This window comes from Zea mays, chromosome 6 (assembly GCF_902167145.1).
Source record: "Zea mays cultivar B73 chromosome 6, Zm-B73-REFERENCE-NAM-5.0, whole genome shotgun sequence".
Taxonomy (NCBI): domain Eukaryota; kingdom Viridiplantae; phylum Streptophyta; class Magnoliopsida; order Poales; family Poaceae; genus Zea; species Zea mays.
This window is the reverse complement of record NC_050101.1, coordinates 89,752,547-89,778,550: the sequence shown is the minus strand read 5'-3', so window position 1 is coordinate 89,778,550 and position 26,004 is coordinate 89,752,547. Positions and strand designations below refer to the sequence as shown.

Genomic DNA, 26,004 nt, shown 5'->3' with positions numbered 1-26,004 from the left:
GTGTGGGGGCCTGGAGATAGCTCAGCAGATTCTGAGGGAAGAGAAAATATGGATATACTACTATTACAAACCATGAACAAGTTCGAAATCAAAAAATTACAACGAAGAGCCAGTTATCACTAATTAATACCTATTTGTTCTTTGGGCTCTGTGCTTTTCTCAGCAGCCTCTGCTACCTTTCTAGCGTCATGGATGCCTTTTTCGCTTTTTTGAATGATTTCTTGGGCCATTTCTTGGCCGCCATTGTCCTAGATGTCGGTGAAAAATTTTCCACCGACCAGGCATGCTTCGGCCGAGGGGTCTTTTATATCTTCGAAAGACAAGGCAGTTTCAGATTGCGATAAAGATTTCACATGCTCACGGCCTTTTCTTTCCAAAACAGTAACAATCCCCCTGGCGCCCGAAAAAGCACAAATGTCTCCGCGGCTATTCAAGATTTCCTCGAAGGCCTCAGCTTCGTGACTGATCCATTCAATCGGGCCTTCTGGATTACCCCTTGTGAAATTTTCTTCGCTAGAGAATGTGCCAACGCTGGCGAAGCTGGATTTTATTTTCTTAGCACATTCTATGGATTTGTCATAGCACCTTTTCTTGGCTGCACGAAGCTCTTTAACATTCATTTCCAAATGATTTGCCCATTGATCACTAAGTTCTCGTTTTGTCTCTTCAAGTATGCGTTCTTCTTTAGCTCTGGCTAGCTGTTTCCGAAGATCTTCAATTTCGCGTTTTTGGGCTTCAGCTTGAGCCTTAGAGGTAGCTTCGTCTTCCTTTATTTTATCCACCAATGTAAGCAGAATTTTATCTTTTTCCAAAGCTTCGTTCCTCAGCTTAATAACCTCTGTTCGTAGGTTGTTGAAAGCAATATTGTAGCTCTCGTCTTCGGCATTCTTTTGCGCTCTCAAAACGTTGCTCAGTACTAAACCCTATATGAAAAAGAATTAGTATAAGAATAAAAGAATGATTCAAAAATTATAAATTCCCAAATATAAAATTCTCACACCTTCAGACTATTATATGCAAGGCTATCCGCAAGATCGTCCTTCGTCATAGCGCAGAGTCCAGCTTCAAGCTTCGGAAACCTCATACTTCTAGCCATCTTCCGGCAGACAGATAATTCTTTGTTGTCTGGGAGACAGTATAAGAAGTCATCTTTGTCTGTGCCATTGAACACTAAGGCCCCCTTCGGATACTTCAGTTCTCGGGCATAGTGATTAGCTTCAAAAATCTCTTCTTCAGATAATCTCTTCCCCGAAGCATGTCGTACAATATAATCACGTATTTTGGAAGATGCTTCGGGGGCAGCAGTGCTAGTTTCTTCACTCAAAATTTGTTCTGCTATTTCTGTTTTCTCGGCTTCCAAGGATTTCATCTTGGCGGGCTCTGAAGGCCCGGCTTCAGTTTCAGACTGTGGCTTTGAAGCTTCGGTGTCAAAGGTTTCAGTGTGCACTTCGGAAGTTCTAGCAATTTTCTTTGGAGTTGTGCTTGAAGATTTAATTGTCTCTAGAACATCTAGCATATTAACCATTCTTTTTCTTTTAGGGGTCATTGCTGGACCCTTATGGCTTTTTGTTGCCTCAGTTTTTGCCGAAGGACTCAAGACTTCTGATGTCTTTACTTCCTCAGCCCTCGTTTCTTCTATTTTTTCAGTCACTGGCACTTCGGCCAGCACTTCAATATTTGGCTGGGGAGCTGCCTCTTTAGCTTCAGTGGCCGAAGGAGTCCCACCGACAAATGTAGGCACTGTGGCCGGTTCAATATAACGTGGCCGGTGTGTGAGAACTTTTACCCTTCTCCTCTTCGGCGCCGGCTCGCTAGGAGCGGCTGAAGCAGTTTCCTTCGTAGAAGATATATTCTTTCTTTTTTCACCTCGTGCTGGATAATGGTAGTCGGGGTAGACAAACCCAATTGCATCAAATACTCGGTTGAGCCTTTTCCTTTTTCGGCCTCCGAAGGCCGCCGATAATGCAGTATCTTCGGCCTTTGAGTATACACCAAGTAATTCATCACTGATGGCCTCAATACTTTTCAACCAGTCATCATCTGGCTCAACGAATTTATCTCCGTATTTAAATGTGTATTTCAGCATGACTAGTCCACCTTCGTCAGTTTCTTTAATGGTCTCCTTCGGCATTTCCCATTTTTCCACAAGTGGCCATACTCTGAAGGCAATGTGTTCTTGGACCAAATCCCTTGTCCCAATAAAAGAACAAACAACACCGAAGGCTCTCTGGCATTCTTCGGCTGCTTCATTCATTTCCACCTTCGGCCTCCGCAGGCCGAAGCGTTGCCAGATGGGACGCATAATGATACTTTTAATATCTTCCCGTGATTTCAAGTCATTCTTCACGTAAAACCATTCCGTCATCCAGTCGTCGGGCCACCTCTTTCGAAAGGTTGGCACAGGGTAGCTTGACCCAGACCAGGAGCCGAAGCTGTAGCAGCCAAAATTGTTGTGATACTGTTCTTTACCCCAGGGTTTTGTCTCGTACAATAACTCATGTATGTTGCAGAAACTTTTTGCATTAGGTTCCAAACCTTGGCTTCGCACGGCCCACACAAAGATGCTCATCCTTATGATTGCTTTGGGGGTAAGTTGGTGAAGGTAGATTTCAAATATCTTCAGTATTTCCACAACAAAGCTGCTTAAGGGAAATCGTAGTCCAGCTTTCAAGAAGCTTCGGAATACCACGACTTCATTTTCCTCAGGAGTCGGACAAGTCTTCTCCCCTTTATCAGCCCTCACAACGGACAAGTCCCGAAAATACTGGCCCCTCATATTGACAAGATGATTTTCTTTAATACTTGATTTACCAAAAACCGCATGGCTTGGTCGCCAAGGTCGATCTTCGGAGTCTTCACCACCACTATCCACATCATAACTGTCACTGTCACCGGTATCTTCAGATAAACCCTCCAAAAATTCCTTAGTAATCTTCTCTGTATTAGTCTTTGACATTGATTGAAGAAAGCCCAGATGCATTTCCTTAGAAAGGCTTAGCTTCGAATCACCAACGACTTTTTTATCTTCAGACATCCTTGCAAATGCTGAGAAGGTGCTCTCGAAACCGAAGCTTAAAAATCTAAAAAGCCAAGCAAGTGTTGTTGCGCGCAGGCTAAAAGTTGGGTGAGTAAAAGCAGTTGGCAAGAGAGCGTGCCAAATAAACTCGTGATGAGCTCTTATTTATACACCTAGTGCGTTGAAAACTGGAGGGCCCCGCTTGTCAAAGACTGTTGCTATTCTAGCAAAGAGAAGGTGTTTTTTCGGACCTTCGGCTTAAGGCCTTCGTCCATGTCGCAATATGAATTTATCATTCCAGCAAATTAATATTGCGAGGGGCTACTGTTGGGGGCCTTCGGCTTCCGAAGGTCCTCAAAAACATGATTTGACAATGTTTTCCAAGTATGTGAGCAGGCATCTTCAGAATCAGGTTACGGGTATACAAGAGCATGGTCAAGACGAAGCTTGACTGGGATGGAAGACGATCATGACGAAGGATGAGCCGATCACGAAGCTATATGCAGAAAAGCTTCGGCATGACAGCAGAAAAAAGGAACCGACTTAAAGATGAAAAGCCAAATTAGACCTCGAAGAATTATTATAGAGTTATTGATAAATGTAAAGGGCATTAATATAATTTTACACGGGCTGCGTCCCGTGCCTATAAATATATGAACAGTACTCCCGTACTGTTCACGCTGACCGGGCATTCGCTTTAGCATCACGCTTGTACCCTTACTTTCCTTCAAGCCGAAGGTACATTTGTAATTTGCCGTTGTTCATACAAGTTATATAATTAATAATAATGTTTAAAGTAATCATGTTATCTTCCGTGTTTTGTGTATAAATCTCTCTCATCTTTTATTATGATTATGAAGGTGTGACCTTCATAACTTTCGTCTGAAATTCATTATATCCAAAGGGAAATAATGCTTCGAAGGACGAAGGGCTTTGATATTTAACATTTTATGTTGCCTTGTTCTTAATTCATAGCATTTGAGAACAAGTCCCCAACAAATATGAATTGAGAACGAGTTATCCTACCATGTGATTTACCTAGTATGCATGCATTGTTAATCTAAAGTAAGTACCAAATGAAATATTAGGCATGAAAGGTAAAACTAGATAAAAGAAAATAGATACGCATATCTAAAAATAAGGAATACAATAAATCTAGTTACCTTAGTCATGGATGGGGAAATTTGGGTCCAAAATATTCATTAACCCACTTGGCAATAAACTTGATCCAATATGATGTATCCCATGATATACATCCCAACTTTGCCAAGTCTCAAAATTCCCCGTCTTTCTTCGGACTCCTCACTTCCCTTTTGGGATCCAAACCTTCTTGGTGCTTTTCATGGTTGAAATTATTTCCTTTGGCACCCAGATGCGTTTGGCCCCTTTCCCTTTATTGGCTTGCTTGTTGGCCTTGATTGCTATCACCTTTCCATTATTTTTCTTCTTGATCAAATATGGTGTAGCAGCCTTTTTATCCACCTTTTTGATGTAGGTGTTGCAGATTTTGCTTTTTGGTTTTTGCTTGAGCTTTTCCTTTTGTTTATCCGCGGTCTTCGCCTTGCATTTGAAAGACTTGTGGCCTTCTTTGTGACATAGCCTACAAATCACAGTTTCGCCCTCCACAGGCTTGTTCACTCCCGCAGTGGTGTTATCCTGTGGAGGTTGGATTTGTTTGACTTTGCCTTTCTTGCCATACAAGGCTTTTCCAAGGCGAGCCACTTCTTGCTTTAATTGCTCATTTTCCATTGCAATCTTGTCTGAACAAGTTTCTATAATAACATTCTTAACAAGAACTTGATTGCAGGGGTTAGAATCATCAATTAAATCAAAGCAGGAAGTAGAAGCATCTTTCTTAATAATTTTAGGTATTTCAACCAAAAATACTTCTGGGGTGTTACCAATGTTTTCTAGCTTAGTAGTCAGCTCATTATTGTGTATGCTAAGAATTTTCATTTTCCCAAGCAATTTTTCAATAGCTTCTTGGGAGCTAGCTAACCTAGCCTTAAGTTTTTCATTCTTTTTAATGAGGCCATCATCGGTAGCTGTGGATGTAGCAATAGACTCTAATTGCTCAATTTTAGTTGATAGCTCACAATTCAAATCTGCAAATCCTTCAAAATTTTCTAGTAAACCTTTATAATCATTTTGAGAGCTAATCAACTTATTTTTCAAAGTTTTAAGTTGAGCTTTTTGTTTAGTGCAGACATCCTGAAAAAAATTAACGGCTTCCACAAGCTCATCTACGGAGGGCTTTCCCTCACCTTCATCATCACTACTACTTTCATCACTAGAGGATGGAATACTCATTTTACCTCTTGCCATAAGGCACTTGCGTGATGACCATGATGAGCGTGATGAGGATTGGTGGCTGCGCGTCCTTGGAGAATCGTCCTAAGTTTTGACACTTGTTAGCGCCTTGCCTTTGCTCCTCTCCTTTTTGGGTTCGACAATAGTTGGACAGCTGTCCCTGAAGTGGCCCTTCTCCCCGCATGCGAAGCATCCTCGCTTTCTTTGCTTTTTCCCGTCAATGTTAAACAGAAGATCCTCTACCTGCAGGGGCACACCCATTATATTAATCTTGCTGATCATCCCCATTACCTTTCCGACGCGTCGGATTGTTTCTTCATCCTCGGAGGATGATGTTGATGGTTAATTATCTTCTTCATCATCACTTTCTTCTTCTTCCTTTTCTTCACTTGAGGAACTTGGAGTGAAACCTTCTTTTTACCCTTCCTTGCATCACATGCAAAAGCATATGGCCTTGAGGAAGTTGGCTCCTCTCCCTGACACATTTTTCGCGACATTTCAAAAGCCGTGATTTTCCCAATCACAATTGTCGGGGTCATTGTACTCAAGTCCTCCATGTTGTGAAGAATGGTGATGATGCTCCCATATCTTTGTTGTGGTAGTAGGGAGATAATCTTCCTCACAATGTCCGCATCACCTAGCTTATTTATGCCAATAGAATTGAGCTCATTGATGATTAGGTTCAAACGAGAATACATATCTCTAACAAGCTCATTATCTTTCATAGCAAAAGAATTATACTCATTTAAGACTAGGCAATGTTTTTGCTCACGGACATTGGATGTGCCGTCATGGAGCTCATGCAATTTTAGCCAAATCTCATTAGCAGTTTTCAATGTAAACACTTGATTAAAAATATCCATGCTAAGAGATTCATACAAGCAATTTTTGGCTCTAGCATTTAGATGAATTTCTTTTTCCTCACTCGTGGTGGGTTTCTCGGGATTCTTGGGGAGTTTCATCCCATCACGAGTGACTCTCCAAACACCTAGATCAACAACCTCTAGGTAACAAGCCATTCTATCACTATAATATGGGAAATTAGTGCCGTCGAAGTGTGGTGGCCTATGGGTATCTATCCCTTCCTCTAAAAAGCGTCGGCTCTTTTAGCGGTGAAGCTAAAGTGTTTCAAATGAGCCAAACTAGGCTTTGATACCAATTGAATGAAACAGGTGACACCTAAGAGGGGGGTGAATTAGGACTTCTAAAACTTTCAATAAACTAGGCCACAAATAAATCTCTAGAGCAAAACCTATGCAATTAATCAAACTAGAATGTGCAAACTAGGTTTTGTCTAAGTGTTGTTATCTCTACCGCAATGGCTAAGTTTCAATCTACAACAATATAACTATAAACATAAGATTGAGACTTAAATGCTTAATATAAATGCGGAAGCTAAAGAGCAAGGTAGAGATGCAAACTCTCGTGGATGACGCCGATATTTTTACCGAGGTATCCGGAACCACGCATGGTCCCGACTAATCCTTGTTAGTGCCCCTATGCAAAGGGAAGCCCATGCGAGGGCTAAGCACCTCGGTCGAGTAACTCCGTAGAGAGCCGCAGGCCTTCTCCACACACAAGCGGTGCTCCGCTTTCGGCTCCTCTCGGACGCTCCCGCCGTCTCCACTATCGAGCTTCCGGCCAAAACGCCACGGGCCTCGTTCCCTCCGATACATGGTGGCGGCTGTGACACAAACGCGGTTGTCACGGTCTCGCAAGTCTCTCGCCCCACTCGGTACAATTACAATGGCTCGCGCAAGAGCCGAGGGGTTGTGTGGTTTGTCTAAACTCACTCAACTAACTAGGATTCACCTAGAGCAAGCGCTTATGTGGTTTAACTAACCTAAGCACTTCGCAAAGCACCTACGCTAATCATCTAGTGATTCTATTAAGCACTTGGGTGTTTGAGGACTTGGAAATGTCTACAATATGCCTTGGAATGTTGCTTGGGCTCCCACACCTTCAAATGGCGGGTTGGGTGAAGTATATATAGGCCCCAACTCAACTAGCCATTGAAAAGCATACTGTTGTAAGGGTGGCACACCGGACAGTCCTGTCAGCCAACGGTGTGCCAACTGTGTGCCACCGGTGAGCCAACTGTGTGCCAACGGTGTGCAGCCAACGACTAGTTCTGACAACCGGACAGTCCGGTGCGCCAACAGTGTGCCAACGATGAGTCAACTGTGTGGTACCGGTGAGCCAACTGTGTGCCACGTTATGTGCACCGGACAATGAATAGTGATGGAAACTTTATTGGTTGCCCTGTCGCCAACTGTGTGCCACCGGTGAGCCACCGATGCGCCAACTGATAGCCCATCTTCTAGGTCTTCTGTATTTTGTTCTTGGGCTCCTTTGGTCTTGAGTCTTGGACTTCTAAGCTCTTTTTATGTCTTCATTTGAGGTGTTGCATCCTTAGTGTCTTAGTCCAATCCTCTCTGCATCCTGTGAACTATAAACATAAACACTAGCAAACACATTAGTCAACAGGTTATGTTGATCTCAAACACCAAAACCTATTGAGCCAAATGGCCTGGGGTCCATTTTCCTTATAGCTGGATTTGCGACGGACTGGTGAAGAAGACGTTGGTGCAGTGGACCCACCTGCCAGCGGCCCAGGGAGAGAAACACACGAGCTCATGGTAGTGCGTTGCGGCGCAGGGTATGGCACACGGGTCCCACCAGACAGCGACTGGTCATGAAGTGAGACCGCGCACGGTGAGGACGTGAGGGGAGGTTGACACACCGACATTTGAGTGTTAGTGCATCTCATTTGGTCATTTTATTGCATATTTTGAAGTATTTTTGATTCACAAGTGATTCAAGTGTTCTTATGTGAAAATCTTGTACATTCATGTAAATTATATGTATACACATGCATACTAACTCTTCATACAGCTAAAATGTCCACACATGAGCAATGATACCTATTTGAAATTCAAAATCAGAAAATGGACAGAGAATCAAAAACTGAGTGCCAGGTCTCGGACCGTCCGAACCTCTAGATCTCATACCATTCGGGCACTGACCGCGGACGGTCCAAGCATCCACCGCGGACCTCCAGTGACATACAAATTATAAAGGACAGATTTAGCGCCACACTCACTTTCTCACCTTGCTTAGACCATCTCTTCCTTTCAAAGTGCTAAAAGCTGTTGTTTGTATATTGAGAAGGGAGATCCGAGGATCGTCTGGACAGTGCAAGTTCATCAAAAAGGATGTCTTCATCACGATATTCTTATCAAAATTGGATTTTCTCTTAGTTTGAATGAATTAGGGTTTCATTTATGTTCTGATTTTGAGCAATTGTTTTCGTGATTTAGTTAGGGATATGTTAGTATTCATGTTGATGATATTACAATTCAAATTTGGTGCAATTTCATTGGGTACTCATTGAACATCGATGGAATCATTGAAACTTTATATGGTAGTAGTATATTTCTTGTGGGAACATGTTTTAAGAGACTTTTAAGGGGTGTTTAGGATTGCTCTAGGTTTCAGCTTCAGTGTAAAGCTGTAGTTTATAACTTAAATTTAAATAGTTTTAAAAATTATTTTTAATCTAAATAATAAAAAATAACGTATCTAAATCTCTACTATATTAAAGCAATAGTTTAAACGACCATTCCGCATCATCCTTCCCGCTTAATAAAAAATAAAGTAAAATTGTGTCAAATGGGGGTTTGATCCTTGGTTGTTGTCTTTATATTCACAACCACCTAACAAATAAAATACACATATTTTTGTGTCATATTAAAACAAAGTAGCATGTCTTGTAACTAACTAGTGTCTTTTAAAGGTTCACAACTTCAGCTTCACGATTTTCTAAAGCTCTTAATAATTCGCTTCACAACGTCACCAAATTTTTTAAAGCTGAAACAGTATGAAACAAAACTATTAGGATGTACCATTTTATTTTATTCCTTACTTCAGAACTCACAGGTCCGTTGTTCTCGCCAAACCACAGTCCCCACACCCATCCCGTCGTTTTTTCTTTCCCTCTCCATTTTTCCCTTCAATCACCCTGGCACTCTAGGATGCTGCTCTTTAAAATGCGACGTGGTCGTGGCAACAACTAAAGTATGTCACTCAGTTTGAAATGTTGTCATCATCCCTTTTCGCACCATACGAGTAGGCTCTAGCCATTGCCGCTAGCCCGCTACCAACGTTCTATTCTGAATTGAGTTAAAAAAAAAACGTTCTATTCTGAAGAGCGGCTTCCATTTTGCCAATTTTCTCATCTCTCGAACACACACCACCTGGCTTGACGACGCTTAAGCCCTAGCGGCAGGTGCCGGAGGCCGCTGCGCCGCGCCCGCCCCGTCGCCGATGTGGAACGGCGTGCCGCCTCCGCCTCCGCCTCCGTTGCAGATGGCGGCGGCCCCTCCTCCCCCTGGCACGACGGTGCCCGGGGCAGGCCAGCCCCCGCCCCCGCCCCCGCCGCCTGCCGGGGCGTCGCAGGGCGGCAAGCCGCTGACACCGATGGAGCTGGAGGCGCAGCTGGTGGAGAAGGCCCGCAAATGGCACCAGCTCAACTCCAAGCGCTACGGCGACAAACGCAAGTTCGGGTTCGTCGAGGCACAGAAGGAGGACATGCCCCCTGAGCACGTCCGCAAAATCACCAGGTAACTTGCGGATCCGCCCCGCCCCTTGACGTTTTACTAAATGCACATGGCTAAGTTCTAGTTTTTTAACGTGTCTTGCTATGGTGGATATGGTTTTCGGTGTTTATGTAGTTGTAGCTTTGAACTGATTGGGTAGGCTGGCCTGTCTCTTGGTGGTATATGTCATACGAGTAGAGAATCTGAAGTTCTTTCTGACTACAGCTGCTAGGGAAGTATCCAAGTTTGGCTTTCACGTGTTTTGATATACTTGGCTATGCACACATTCACCCTTGTGATGTTTTGCGATACATAAGTTGGCTCGAGTCCCAATTTGTATCTATTTGATGGTGTAGGGTCATGGCAGTGATATGGTAGTAGCTTTAGCTGTTTCGAATTGTGACGCAGCGCTAGCTCTTGATCGCCATCTCAGGTTATGGACTTATGGGATCATCTTTCGATTTCGTTGTCACTGCAGACATCCCTAGATGCTTCTTTTGGTGTATCAATTTCTGTTTTTCGTTTATTTATACCTTCTCTTGGAAAATCTGAAGTATTATTTTTTAGTAATTTTCTATGACATAAGTCATTGTTTGGTATTTAATTATCCTTGAGTAAGTTGGAGTTCAGTTTTGACCAATGATTGAAGAAACAACTCTATTAACGAGTTCAGCAGATTTAAGAATGAGATTCTATAGGCAGTTGAAAGGTTATGCACTTCTATTTGTGTGGGATTCTTAAGGTTCCATTTCTTGTTGTCGATATGCTTAGGTTCGGTGTTCATTGCTGTTTCCATCTACTGTTGTGGGATCTGAGTTTCTGGTTCCTTCTGCCTTTAAAGCTGGCGTCCCTAGAGGAGAAACTACAAAATAGATATATAGATATGTATTTAGCTTTCATTTGCAAGCTGGTTGTACCTTCTATCTACATAGATGCATTTGTCATCCATTCGTTTCAATGACACCTATTTTAATTGTAGAGTGTATCCTATTTTTGGTGCACTAAATTTATCATTATTTTATTTAACAGAGACCATGGAGACATGACTTCCAAGAAGTACAGACATGATAAGCGTGTTTATCTTGGAGCACTCAAATTTGTGCCCCACGCTGTGTACAAACTGCTGGAGAACATGCCGATGCCTTGGGAGCAGGTACACATTTATTCATGTCCTTAGATGTATGGTTAAATAGCTTATCCTTTTCTTTTCATGTGGCATTATTTTTTATTGATACACTTGTTTTCAGGTTCGCCATGTGAAAATCTTGTATCATATCACTGGGGCTATCACTTTTGTAAATGAAATCCCATGGGTTGTTGAACCCATATACCTCGCACAGGTAACAATCTACAGACTTTCTCGTATCCTTCTATGTAGAGATGGCAATGGGTACCCGCGACCCGATACCCGATGGGTATTTACTCCATTAGGGTATGTATGTGGGCTAAATATTCTACCCATGGGTCTCTTATTGGGCAAAAATCTTCACCCAATGGGTAAACGGGTATTAGAACGTTCCGCCTTCACCCATACCCGTTAACCTGTGGGTATAAAATACCCAATATAAACTTATCCGAAGCATGAACTTGGACTTTAGTCATCCAACTTTTTTACAATTTAATGACCATGTAATGGAACATGTAATGTGCTATGTAGTACTATCATAGTGTTACTACTTTATCCAATTATCTTTGGTGTGTTGAATGGATGGTTAAATGATGCTAGAAAATTTTGTAATGGTATTTATATGGATATACTTGCCATTTGTATAGTATAATTTTTTGATAGGCAAAATTCCAGGTTGAGGAACGTATTGTCACCTCACAGGAAGAAAAACAGCAAGCAGCCTTGGATTTTTATGATAACCTGCTAGGTACAGCTGAACATAGGGACTACACCCTGGACCTGCACAGCCTGGGCATTCAACAACATGATTTGGGGGATCTTGAGCTTGTTTTTTCTATGGAGGAGGTTTGGTCAGTTGTAAAAGATCTGCCTTTGGACAAGGCTCCTGGGCCAGATGGTTTCACAGGTCGTTTTTATAAGGTTTGCTGGGATATCATCAAGGAGGATATGATGGGTGCTTTGCTTGCTGTGCAATGTGGGCATGTCTCCAAACTCAAACTCCTCAACACGGCTTTTATCACCCTCCTGCCTAAGAAGGTGGATGCCCTGCTGGTCAAGGATTACAGGCCAATAAGCCTTGTTCACAGCTTTGCTAAGTTGGTGACCAAAGTGCTAGCAGCTCGGTTGGCACCCCACCTGCCAAGTATGGTCTCTATCAACCAAAGTGCCTTTATCAAAGGAAGGAGTATACAAGACAATTTCCTACTGGTGCAGCAACTTACCAGATCATTACACCACTCAAAAGAGCCTCACATCCTGCTGAAGTTGGATATTTCAAAGGCCTTTGACTCGATATCCTGGCCATTCCTGCTTGACATGTTACAACACTTGGGTTTTGGTCGAAGCTGGTGCAACCTTATTAGTCTGTTGCTTTGCACTTCCTCTACACGGATCCTTGTCAATGGCGAGCCTGGGGAATACATTCTGCATCATAGGGGTCTTCGGCAAGGCGATCCTTTGTCCCCCATGCTGTTTATCCTTGTCATGGAGGCTTTGAATGCTATGGTCAGTTATGCTTTCAGGGAACATATGCTGCAGCCGATTGCAAATCAACATGCCAAACATTGTATCTCCTTCTATGCTGACGATGTTGTTTTGTTCATGCGGCCCTCTCATCAGGATATCTCAGCAATTATCAGCATTTTAGACATCTTTGGTCATGCTACTGGGTTAAAAACGAACATCTCCAAAAGTTCTGTTACACCCATTCAATGTGGAGCGAATGAGCTGACCACCATTTCTGCCTTATTACCATGTGCTACAAAAAATTTTCCCTGCACTTACTTGGGGATTCCTCTATCAATCCATAGGCTTGCTAACTCTGATCTCCTGCCGCTTGTTGATAAAGTTGCTGATAAACTTCCAGGATGGAAAGCTAATCTTCTCAGCCGGGCTGGTCGTCTTGTCATGGTTAAGACAGTGTTGTCTTCTGTCCCTATCTATCTTATGCTTGCTTTAGAACTCCCTAAATGGGTTTTTAAGGCAATCGATAAGAGGAGACGAGGCTTTCTTTGGAAGGGGCAAGGTGATGCAAATGGAGGTAACTGTCTCGTGTCCTGGGAAGCTGTCCAGCGGCCTCTCAAGTATGGTGGTCTGGGTATTCTCAACCTGGAGATGTTTGGATGGGCCCTACGTGCCAGGTGGCTTTGGTTACAAAAGACTGACGCGTCAAGGCCATGGGCTGGTCTCCCTATCCGAGTGCACCGTAATGCAAAGGCCCTCGTTGATGTGGCTATTACCTCAGTGGTAGGCAGTGGTGAATCTGTGAAGTTCTGGTCTGATCGTTGGCTCCTTGGTAAAACTGTGGCTGAACACTGTCCAACCCTTATCCAAGTGATTTCTAGAAGGGCTTTAAAGCGAAGAACAGTAGCTGAGGGGCTCACAAATCGTCAATGGGTGTCAGATATTCGGGGAGGATTGTCTGTAGCGGTACTAGTAGAGTATCTGCAGCTATGGAACTTGGTTGATGGGGTAGTTCTGCAACCTGACATCGCAGACCAACACATCTGGCGCCTCTCTGCTCATGGTACTTATTGTAGCAAATCGGCCTATGATGCTCTCTTTGTTGGCTCTATCCCTTTTGGCCCTTGGCGACGTGTCTGGAAGACCTGGGCCCCCTTAAAATGCAAATTCTTTGTATGGTTGGCAATCAAAAACAGGGTTTGGACAGCTGATCGACTTGCAAAAAGAGGTCTGCCCCATCCAGTTGCTTGCCCTCTGTGTGATCAGGCTGAGGAAACCATCCAGCATATTCTTGTCTCCTGTGTGTTCGCTCGGCAGATATGGACGTCCATGCTACACAATTTAGGCCTCCTTGCCATTGTGCCTCAGCATGGATGCACTCGTTTCTCAAATTGGTGGTGCCAAAGTATCAAGAAAGTGGAGAAGAGTCTAAGAAAAGGTCTTAATTCCTTGATCATTTTGGTTGCTTGGGAGATTTGGAAGCACCGTAATGCTTGTGTTTTTGAGGGGGTTGTGCCCTGCACCCAGCGAGTTCAGAGTGCTGTGATTGAGGAGGGCAACGTCTGGTGTTTGGCTGGTGCATCAGCTCTGCAGGACCTCCTGCTGCGCCAGCTCCCTAGGGGACCTTAGCAGTTTTCCTGCTGGTAGTCGTTTTTGGTCGGGTTGTTACCTTGTGTGTGTGTGGTGCGTTGTGTTATTGCCGGAGGGGTCTCGGCCTAGGGGCCTTTGTAATTAGGGGTTGACATGTCTTGTCTCTCCTATGTTCTTTTTTTCTTCTTAATTTAATGACACGCAGCTCTCCTGCGTTTGTTCAAAAAAAAAAAAAGATAGTTGTTTAATTTTTGTGGGTACGGGTGACCCGATGGGTGACCCATACCCACATGGGTATGGGTATGGGGGTAAATCCATACCCACCAGTGTATATGGGTGACCCGGTGGGGTTATTTTTGTGTCGTGGGTATGGGTATGGGGTAGTAATACCCGGTGGGTATTTACCCATTGCCATCTCTACTTCTATGTCTACATATCCAGCTGTGTTTACATGTTTGCGACTGCTATTCTTTGTGCATCTGTACAACCTGTTGTTTCATGTACGTTCTGTCTTATTTTGCGCTTATAAACATCTCCCGTTAATGCACTTCTACAGTGGGGTACAATGTGGATTATGATGCGACGAGAGAAGAGGGATAGGCGTCATTTTAAACGAATGCGGTTTCCTCCATTTGATGATGAGGAACCCCCACTGGACTATGCTGATAATTTGTTGGATGTTGAACCACTTGAAGCTATACAGTTGGAGTTGGATGAGGAGGAAGATGCAGCTGTCTATGAATGGTTCTATGATCACAAACCTCTGATGAAGACGAAGCTCATAAATGGCCCTAGTTACAGGAAATGGCATCTATCTCTTCCCATAATGGCAACACTATATCGCCTTGCTGGCCAGCTGTTGTCAGATCTGATCGATAGGAATTATTTCTACCTATTTGATATGGAGTCTTTCTTTACTGCCAAGGCCCTTAATATGTGCATTCCAGGTATTCATGATTGTTTTAAGTGTTGTAAGCTATGGTCACTGTCCTGCTTTTGGTCACCTTGCACTTGAGAGAGGTTAGCACAGAGTTCGTAGACTTTTGTGGGCTATGCAGCTTTCGAGTTAATGGTTACACCAAATTTAGCCCACCAAGTAGTGAATTAGTGATGTTTATCTGTTGTACTATACTACTATTGACATGATCTTTGGATAATGCACGTGATAAAGCATTTTCTTTTCATTTATTCCATACATCCTAAAATATAAGTGTTATGGTCGCTAGATCGGTGAGGGATTGGAGAGGGAATTCGATGGTTGGAGCTGCTGGTGGAGGTGGTGTGGTACTGTTCACAGGGCGCCGGCTGGGGGCCTCTGCCCACGGCTGAGCAAGAGGAGGGTTTCTCCCTTCTAATTCTTGCCTACTTTATTTCTCATCCATTGATTACATAAATAGGCCAGCTGGTCGTCCCTATCTAGCTAGAGATTCTTATCTCCTTAAAACTCTCCTAAAAACTCTCAACAACTACTATCTGATAACCTTCCTAGATAATCTCAACTAATTTCCTAGAAAATCTCAACTGATCTTCTAATCTTATCTCTAACTATCCTAATCTAATCCCCCTTGGAGGGCCCAAATGTTATGGTCACTAGATCGGTGAGGGATTGGAGAGGGAATTCGATGGTTGGAGTTGCTGGTGGAGGTGGTGTGGTACTGTTCACAGGGCGCCGGCCGGGGGCCTCTGCCCACGGCCGAGCAAGAGGAGGGTTTCTCCCTTCTAATTCTTGCCTACTTTATTTCTCATCCATTGATTACATAAATAGACCAGCTGGTCGTCTCTATCTAGCTAGAGATTCTTATCTCCTTAAAACTCTCCTAAAAACTCTCAACAACTACTATCTGCTAACCTTCCTAGATAATCTCAACTAATCTCCTAGAAAATCTCAACTAATCTTCTAATCTTATCTCTAACTATCCTTATCTAATCCCCCTTGGAGGGCTCATGGCTGCTGCTGCCGCAGCCCCTCCGTGGGCCTCCTTAGGCCCTGACAATAAGGGTTCTAAGTTTTTCCTAAGTCAAACTATGCTACATTTGACCAATTTATAGAGAAGAGTATTAACATCTACCATATCAAAGAGGGATATTATAAAAATATATTTCATAATGTATCCAATTGAGCTAATTTGAAGTCCTACATATTTTTCTTCTTTTCTATAAACGTAGTCAAAGTTAGTATATTTTGACTTAGGATAAAACTGGATCCCTTATATTTGAGGACTGAGGGAATATGCAGTTGTTATATACTTTGTGAAAACAGGGAGCCACTGCCTTCTGTTATTTTTGTATGTCTTGTGCTAATTGTGTTTCCTATCAAGCACTAACTTAAGATCTATGTCCTGTCAGGGGGTCCGAAGTTTGAGCCATTATACCGTGATATGGAGAAGGGTGATGAGGACTGGAATGAGTTCAATGATATAAATAAGCTCATCATACGTCAGCCACTTCGAACTGAGTACAGGATTGCTTTCCCTCACCTGTACAACAACAGGCCAAGGAAAGTGAAACTTGGTATATATCATACCCCCATGATAATGTATATCAAGACTGAAGATCCAGACCTGCCAGCGTTCTACTATGATCCTCTGATAAACCCTATCACTTCAACCAACAAGGTTGATCGTAGGGAGAGGAAAGCAGCTGAAGAGGAAGATGATGAAGATTTTTGTCTCCCAGAAGATGTAGAGCCTCTCTTGAAACAGACTGAACTCTACACTGATACAACAGCTGCTGGTATATCGTTACTTTTTGCTCCAAAGCCTTTTAACATGAGATCTGGTCGGACACGTCGTGCAGAGGATATTCCTCTTGTATCTGAGTGGTACAAGGAACATTGGTGAGTGCTGGTTTTATACCTTACAAATACGTTTCTCATCATTTTTGTTTGTATTTCTACTTGTTGCCTATTACTGCCAGCTGACTGCATTTTTCTCGACACCTCTTTTCAGCCCTCCAGCTTATCCTGTGAAAGTTCGGGTGAGCTATCAGAAGCTATTGAAGTGTTATGTGCTCAATGAGCTACATCATAGGCCTCCCAAGGCTCAGAAAAAGAAGCATCTGTTCCGTTCACTCCAAGCAACTAAGTTTTTCCAAACTACTGAGCTTGACTGGGCAGAAGCAGGCTTGCAAGTTTGCAAGCAGGGGTACAACATGTTAAACTTGTTGATTCACAGGAAGAATCTTAATTATCTCCATTTAGATTACAATTTCAATTTGAAGCCTGTGAAGACTCTTACAACAAAGGAAAGGAAGAAATCTCGTTTTGGAAATGCATTTCATCTGTGTCGTGAGATTTTACGACTTACGAAGTTGGTTGTTGATGCTAACATCCAGTTCCGTCTGGGAAATGTGGATGCCTTCCAGTTGGCTGATGGTCTGCAATATATATTTTCTCATGTTGGACAGTTAACTGGTATGTATAGGTACAAGTACCGATTGATGAGGCAGATTAGGATGTGCAAAGATCTGAAGCACTTGATATATTACCGTTTCAACACTGGTCCTGTTGGCAAAGGACCTGGTTGTGGGTTTTGGGCTCCAATGTGGAGAGTGTGGCTCTTTTTCCTTCGAGGTATTGTCCCACTATTGGAGCGTTGGTTGGGTAATCTTTTGGCACGGCAGTTTGAGGGTCGTCATTCCAAGGGTGTGGCCAAAACTGTAACAAAGCAACGTGTTGAGTCTCACTTCGATTTAGAACTTCGCGCTGCAGTTATGCACGATGTTTTAGATGCTATGCCAGAAGGCATCAAGCAAAATAAGGCTCGAACTATATTACAGCATCTTAGTGAGGCATGGCGTTGCTGGAAGGCAAATATCCCATGGAAAGTCCCTGGTCTACCTGTGCCTATTGAGAACATGATTCTTCGTTATGTGAAGTCGAAGGCAGACTGGTGGACTAATGTCGCTCATTACAATCGTGAGCGTATCAGGCGTGGTGCTACAGTTGACAAAACTGTTTGTCGGAAAAATCTAGGAAGGTTAACTCGTCTGTGGCTTAAGGCAGAGCAAGAGAGGCAACACAATTACTTGAAAGATGGGCCATATGTAACTCCTGAAGAGGCTGTTGCTATCTATACAACAACTGTTCATTGGCTGGAATCAAGAAAGTTCTCGCCAATTCCTTTTCCGCCGTTGTCATACAAGCATGACACTAAACTTCTTATACTTGCACTGGAAAGACTGAAGGAGTCCTACAGTGTAGCAGTTAGATTGAACCAATTGCAACGGGAGGAGCTTGGGTTGATCGAACAAGCGTATGATAATCCACATGAAGCACTGTCAAGGATAAAAAGGCACCTCCTTACTCAGCGAGCTTTCAAAGAAGTTGGTATAGAATTCATGGACTTGTACAGCTACTTGATTCCAGTATATGAAATTGAACCTCTTGAAAAGATCACTGATGCATACCTTGACCAGTACCTGTGGTACGAGGGGGACAAACGACACCTCTTTCCAAATTGGGTTAAGCCTGCTGATTCAGAACCACCACCTCTTCTTGTTTATAAATGGTGCCAGGGCATAAATAATTTACTGGATATATGGGACACAAGTGATGGGCAGTGTGTTGTGATGCTCCAGACAAAATTTGAGAAGTTCTTTGAAAAAATTGATCTGACTCTGTTGAACAGGCTTCTGCGGTTGGTCTTGGATCATAACATAGCTGACTATGTCACTGCAAAGAACAATGTAGTGCTGTCTTACAAGGACATGAGTCACACAAATTCTTATGGTCTCATTCGAGGGCTTCAATTTGCATCTTTTGTTGTTCAGTACTATGGCCTTGTGCTGGATCTCCTGATTCTTGGCCTTACTCGTGCAAGTGAGATTGCTGGGCCACCTCAAATGCCAAATGAATTTCTTACATATGCTGACACAAAAGTTGAGACAAGGCATCCCATCAGATTGTATTCTCGATATATTGACAAGGTGCATATATTGTTCCGGTTCACCCATGAGGAAGCACGGGATCTCATTCAGCGTTACTTGACAGAACATCCTGATCCTAACAATGAGAACATGGTTGGTTACAATAACAAGAAATGTTGGCCCAGAGATGCAAGAATGAGGCTTATGAAACATGATGTGAATCTTGGAAGAAGTGTGTTCTGGGATATGAAGAACCGCCTTCCGAGGAGCATTACAACTTTAGAATGGGAGAATAACTTTGTCTCTGTTTACAGCAAGGACAATCCAAACCTGCTTTTTAGCATGTGTGGCTTTGAAGTCCGGATACTGCCAAAGATACGGATGACTCAGGAGGCGTTCAGCAACACAAAGGATGGGGTATGGAATTTGCAGAATGAACAGACAAAAGAAAGGACAGCAATTGCCTTCCTGAGGGTTGATGATGAACATATGAAAGTGTTCGAGAACCGTGTCAGGCAGATTCTAATGTCATCTGGGTCAACAACGTTCACGAAGATAGTCAATAAGTGGAATACGGCTCTTATTGGCCTTATGACATATTTTCGTGAAGCAACTGTCCATACCCAGGAGCTTTTGGATTTACTAGTCAAATGTGAAAACAAGATCCAGACCCGTATAAAGATTGGCCTGAATTCAAAGATGCCTAGCAGGTTTCCTCCAGTTATCTTCTATACTCCCAAGGAGATTGGAGGTCTTGGAATGTTATCAATGGGCCATATTCTTATACCACAGAGCGATCTTAGGTATAGCAAGCAGACAGATGTTGGTGTAACACATTTTAGAAGTGGCATGAGCCATGAAGAGGACCAGCTCATTCCAAACTTGTATCGTTACATTCAGCCATGGGAGAGTGAGTTTATTGATTCACAGCGTGTTTGGGCTGAGTATGCTTTGAAGAGGCAGGAAGCACAATCACAGAACAGACGATTAACTCTTGAGGATCTCGAAGATTCATGGGATAGAGGTATACCTCGTATCAACACTCTTTTCCAAAAAGACCGCCATACACTAGCCTATGACAAAGGATGGAGAGTGAGAACGGATTTTAAGCAATATCAAGTGCTGAAACAGAACCCATTCTGGTGGACACATCAGCGGCATGATGGGAAGCTTTGGAATCTAAATAACTACAGAACTGATGTCATTCAAGCACTTGGTGGTGTAGAAGGCATCCTGGAGCATACATTATTTAAAGGGACTTACTTCCCTACTTGGGAGGGTCTGTTTTGGGAGAAGGCATCAGGTTTCGAAGAGTCAATGAAATACAAGAAGCTGACAAATGCACAACGTTCTGGTCTCAATCAAATCCCCAATCGAAGATTTACCCTGTGGTGGTCACCAACCATCAATCGTGCAAACGTGTATGTTGGTTTCCAGGTCCAGCTAGATCTTACGGGGATATTCATGCATGGGAAAATCCCGACGTTGAAGATTTCTCTGATCCAGATCTTCCGTGCACATCTGTGGCAAAAGATCCATGAAAGTGTTGTTATGGATCTTTGCCAAGTTTTGGACCAGGAGTTGGATGCACTTGAGATTGAGACTGTGCAGAAGGAGACAATACATCCCAGGAAGAGTTACAAGATGAACAGCTCCTGTGCAGATATCCTTCTCTTTGCTGCACACAGATGGACGATGTCCAAACCAAGCTTAGTTTCTGAGTCCAAGGATGTCTTTGATCAGAAAGCAAGTAACAAGTATTGGATTGATGTGCAACTGCGTTGGGGAGACTATGATTCACATGACGTAGAACGATATACAAGAGCCAAGTTCATGGATTACACAACAGACAATATGTCCATATACCCATCGCCAACTGGTATGCTTCTGAATATCCATCAACAACAACAACAAAGCCTTTTTGTTCCAAGCACGTTGGGGTAGGCTAGAGATGAAACCCCGTATGAAAACCTCAGAGCTCAACCCCCAAAGAAAAAAGGGAAACAAAGGCAAAGGAGAACCGAAAAACGACGAAACGGGGAAACACATAAAAGAGATAAAACCCACAAGAACCAGCAAGATCTAAATGGGCACAAGAAAAGGTCAAACGATTAAAGAGGAAAAGCGAAACTATAAATCAAGGTTCTGGCACGTGAATTGCACACTTCCACCCCTTCCTATCCACGGCGAGCTCTTTATCAATATTCCACTCCTTCAGGTCCCTCTTCACAGCCTCTGTCCACGTCAAGGTTGGTCGACCTCTACCTCTCTTCACATTCTCGGGACGCCTAATTATTCCGATATGCACTGGTGCCTCCTCAGATCTTCGTTGGATATGTCCAAACCATCTCAAACGATGTTGCATAAGCTTCTCCTCAATTGGCGCCACTCCTACCCTCTCTCGTATATCATCATTCCGGACTCGGTCTCTCATTGTGTGGCCACATATCCAGCGCAACATACGCATCTCTGCCACGCATAGTTGTTGGACATGTCGTCTTTTAGTGGGCCAACATTCTGCTCCATACAACATAGCCGGCCGGATTGCTGTCCTGTAGAATTTGCCTTTTAGTTTGTGTGGCACCCGGGGGTCGCATAAGACACCCGCCGCTTGCCGCCACTTCAACCATCCAGCTTTAATTCTATGACTGACATCCTCATCGATGTCTCCATCCTTCTGAAGCATTGATCCTAAGTAACGAAAAGTGTCTTTTTTGGGTACCACTTGCCCATCAAGACTAACATCGCCATCTTCATACCCCATGGCACTGAAATCACACTTCATATACTCCGTTTTAGACCTACTAAGCCTAAAACCTTTTGCTTCCAGCGTCTGCCTCCACAATTCCAACTTTTGCGAAACACCACTCCTACTCTCCTCAATAAGTACCACATCATCGGCAAAAAGCATACACCACGGTATATCTCCTTGTATGTCCCTTGTGACCTCATCTATCACCAAAGCGAAAAGATAAGGGCTCAAAGCCGACCCTTGATGTAGTCCTACGTTAATTGGAAAGTCATCGGTGTCCCCATCACTTGTTCGGACACTTGACACAACATTAGTGTACATATCTTTAATAAGATTAATGTACTTTGTCATAAGCCTTCTCCAAGTCTATAAAGACCATATGCAGGTCTTTCTTTTGTTCTCTGAATCTCTCCATAAGTTGTCTTAGTAGGAAAATGGTCTCCATAGTTGATCTCCCGGGCATGAAACCAAACTGATTTTGGGTCACGCACGTCATCTTTCGCAGGCGGTGTTCAATGACTCTCTCCCATAGCTTCATTGTATGGCTCATGAGCTTAATTCCACGGTAATTAGTACAACTTTGAACATCTCCTTTGTTCTTGAAGATTGGTACTAATGTACTCCGCCGCCACTCGTCGGGCATTCTGTTTGTCCGAAAGATGGTGTTGAAAAGCTTAGTCAGCCATACTATCGCTATGTCTCCAAGGCATCTCCATACCTCGATAGGGATACCATCAGGGCCCATCGCCTTTCCTACCTTCATCCTTTTTAGCGCCTCCTTAACTTCATATTCTTGTATCCTTCGTATAAAACCCCTGTTGTTGTCATCGAATGGTTCGTCCAATTCTATTGTAGAACTCTCATTCCCTCCATTGAACAATTTGTTGAAGTACTCCTTCCATCTGTTCTTGATCTCTTCATTCTTCACTAATAGTTGGTTTGCTTCATCCTTGATGCATTTGACTTGGTTGACATCCCTTGTCTTCCTTTCACGAATCTTGGCCATCCTATAGATATCCTTTTCTCCCTGCTTTGTGTCCAACCGTTGATAAAGGTTGTCAAAGGCTTGACCCCGGGCTCTACTAACCGCTCGCTTTGCAGACTTCTTCGCTATCCTATACTTCTCTATGTTTTCCGCACACTTGTCATGATGTAAGCGTTTGTAGCAATCTTTCTTCTCCTTGATAGCCTTCTGAATATCCATGAACTGCCATTTTTTTATCCTTTTTACTTGTTTGATTTAAATTTAATATAGCTAATGTTCATTGACATCTGTTGAAGGTGTGATGATTGGAATCGATCTAGCATATAATTTGCACTCTGCTTTCGGTAACTGGTTTCCTGGATCAAAGCCACTACTTCAGCAGGCAATGAACAAGATCATGAAGGTATATAATGTTGTTAAAATCTCTCCCTGGCTTGATGACCACTCTACTGTAATTGATGTTCAACTTGAATAATCTTCTTGATTTTTCTTTCAGTCAAATCCTGCCCTGTATGTCCTGAGGGAGAGAATAAGGAAGGGTCTGCAGTTGTACTCTTCTGAACCCACAGAACCGTACCTGTCTTCACAAAACTATGGAGAGATATTCAGCAATCAAATCATATGGTTTGTGGATGATACAAATGTGTATCGAGTCACTATTCACAAAACATTTGAGGGTAACTTGACCACCAAACCAATCAATGGTGCTATTTTCATTTTCAATCCAAGAACGGGTCAACTTTTTCTTAAGGTTTGTTCTTTTAGAATTTCTGGTCTAGTTATCATGTAATTTTGGGTTTCCTGTAAAGCCTTAAACATGGTAGGTTTAAACTGAGCATGTATCATAATGTGCAGGTTATCCACACAAGTGTATGGGCAGGGCAAAAACGTCTTGGGCAGCTGGCCAAGTGGAAAACAGCTGAGGAGGTTGCTGCATTAGTTCGATCTCTTCCTGTAGAAGAGCAGCCAAAGCAAATTATTGTGACAAGGAAGGGCATGTTAGATCCCTTGGAGGTCCATCTACTTGACTTCCCTAACATTGTTATCAAAGGCAGCGAGCTGCAGCTTCCTTTCCAGGCTTGCTTGAAGATTGAGAAGTTTGGTGATCTGATACTGAAGGCAACTGAACCACAAATGGTTCTTTATAATATATATGATGATTGGTTGAAAAGTATCTCATCATACACAGCATTCTCTCGCATTGTGCTTATCCTACGTGCACTTCATGTGAATAATGAGAAGGCAAAGATGTTGCTCAAACCTGACAAAACAATTGTTACTGAACCACATCATATATGGCCAACTCTGAATGATGAACAGTGGTTGAAGGTTGAATGTGCACTAAGGGACCTCATTCTTTCCGATTATGCAAAGAAAAACAATGTTAATACTTCTGCACTCACACAATCTGAAATGCGAGATATCATCCTTGGTGCTGAAATTGCTCCACCATCACAGCAGAGGCAACAGATTGCTGAAATTGAGAAACAGGTGAAGCATACATACTTGCACCTGTGTTTTTGTTTTCACAGATATTTTTTCAGTTTGCTCACTCTTGATTTTACCTTGATTTTGCAGTCAAGAGAGACGACTCAGTTAACTGCTGTAACCACAAGGACAACAAATGTGCATGGAGATGAACTCATTATCACAACCACAAGTCCATACGAGCAACAAGCATTCGCATCCAAGACTGATTGGCGTGTCAGAGCCATCTCTGCCACAAACTTGTATCTTCGTGTAAATCACATTTATGTCAATTCTGATGATATAAAGGTCAGTGTAGTGATTGCATCTCTCTCTCCAATAAGTTCACATATCAAAATATATGTTGAATGGTTACTGACTGGCATTCATTCTGATTGCAGGAGACTGGCTACACTTACATTATGCCAAAGAACATATTGAAGAAATTCATATGCATAGCAGATCTGCGGACACAAATTGCTGGATTTTTGTATGGGCTGAGTCCACAGGACAATCCTCAAGTCAAAGAGATTAGGTGTATAGCCATGCCTCCACAGCATGGAACACACCAGATGGTGACTCTTCCAGCAAATCTTCCTGAGCACGAGTTCCTTAATGATCTAGAACCCTTGGGATGGATGCATACACAGCCAAATGAAGCTCCACAGCTATCGCCACAGGTTTGTAGTCCATTTAGCATTTTTAAAGTTTCTTTCTGGCTTCATATGATGATCGAATTCATGGGACTAACTGCATTGTTCTTGCAGGACCTGACATCACATGCCAAGATTCTGGAGAACAACAAACAATGGGATGGTGAGAAGTGCATCATTCTGACATGCAGCTTCACCCCAGGATCTTGCTCGTTGACTGCATACAAGCTGACACCAAGCGGTTACGAGTGGGGACGCAGCAACAAGGACAACGGAAGCAATCCACATGGATACCTTCCAACTCACTACGAGAAGGTCCAGATGCTTCTGAGCGACCGCTTCCTTGGATTCTACATGGTATGTATTTGTTTCAACATTTTGCAAACCTTCCTCTTGGGTCTTTAGTCATTTGCCAGATTAGCTCTAGCACTCACTTTGATGTTTTTGTTCCAACCAGGTTCCGGATAACGCTCCTTGGAACTTCAACTTCATGGGAGTGAAGCACGACCCACAGATGAAGTACAACATGAAGCTGGGCATGCCCCGGGACTTCTATCACGAGGACCACAGGCCAACACACTTCCTCGAGTTCAGCAACATCGAGGAGGGTGAGGCCGCTGAAGGCGATAGGGAGGACACATTCACGTAGGCGCCTGTTAGAAACTGCTCTGTTTTAACGGCAGTGTGTGTAGCTGTAACCTGACTTGACGGGTGTCATCTGTTCGCCTGTTGCTTAAGCCTGTATTATACTACCTCTTTGTTGTAAGAAGCCCTGGTGAGGGATTAAAATTGTACAAGTGCGCGCCATGGTAACAGTAAAGGTTTTGCTTCCTCCCAAGCTTCCACCTTCAATCCTTCCAGGCTTCATAAAGTGATAGTTGCATTAATGTCTTGAGCTTTGTGATTTATGTTGCCAGCCAAACTTCAACGGTCCAGGCTTCCATTGAGCAATAGCGCGCTGGTTGCCCCGTTTCTCCGGTTCCATATGCCACATGAGCGCCTTATCCTCTAGCGCTATTCTTTTTGGTTATTTAGATTCCCACGCAAACAATGGAGTCCCTAACCCAAACAATTTGTATGTACGGACATATAAGAGAAAGGGGAATTGTTCTGCCACTATCTATAAATGCCACCTTTAAGGCTTGTTTGGTTTGTTTATATGGACATTAGAGTGGAT

The 26,004-nt window shown here is 43.2% G+C and overlaps 1 protein-coding gene across 1 annotated transcript; it reads left to right on the top strand.

Annotated features, from left to right (window-relative positions):
- Positions 1-9,409: 9,409 nt before the first annotated feature.
- On the top strand, positions 9,410-25,679 carry LOC103629533 (pre-mRNA-processing-splicing factor 8A). Its single transcript, XM_008650629.3, has 13 exons — positions 9,410-9,948; positions 10,954-11,077; positions 11,172-11,264; positions 14,661-15,051; positions 16,451-16,940; positions 17,053-20,849; positions 23,004-23,110; positions 23,204-23,458; positions 23,563-24,198; positions 24,286-24,483; positions 24,576-24,854; positions 24,942-25,184; positions 25,285-25,679. Exons 1-13 carry the CDS (start codon positions 9,653-9,655, stop codon positions 25,474-25,476), a joined length of 7,101 nt encoding a protein of 2,366 aa, XP_008648851.1. The 5' UTR covers positions 9,410-9,652; the 3' UTR covers positions 25,477-25,679.
- The last annotated feature ends 325 nt before the right edge of the window (positions 25,680-26,004 follow it).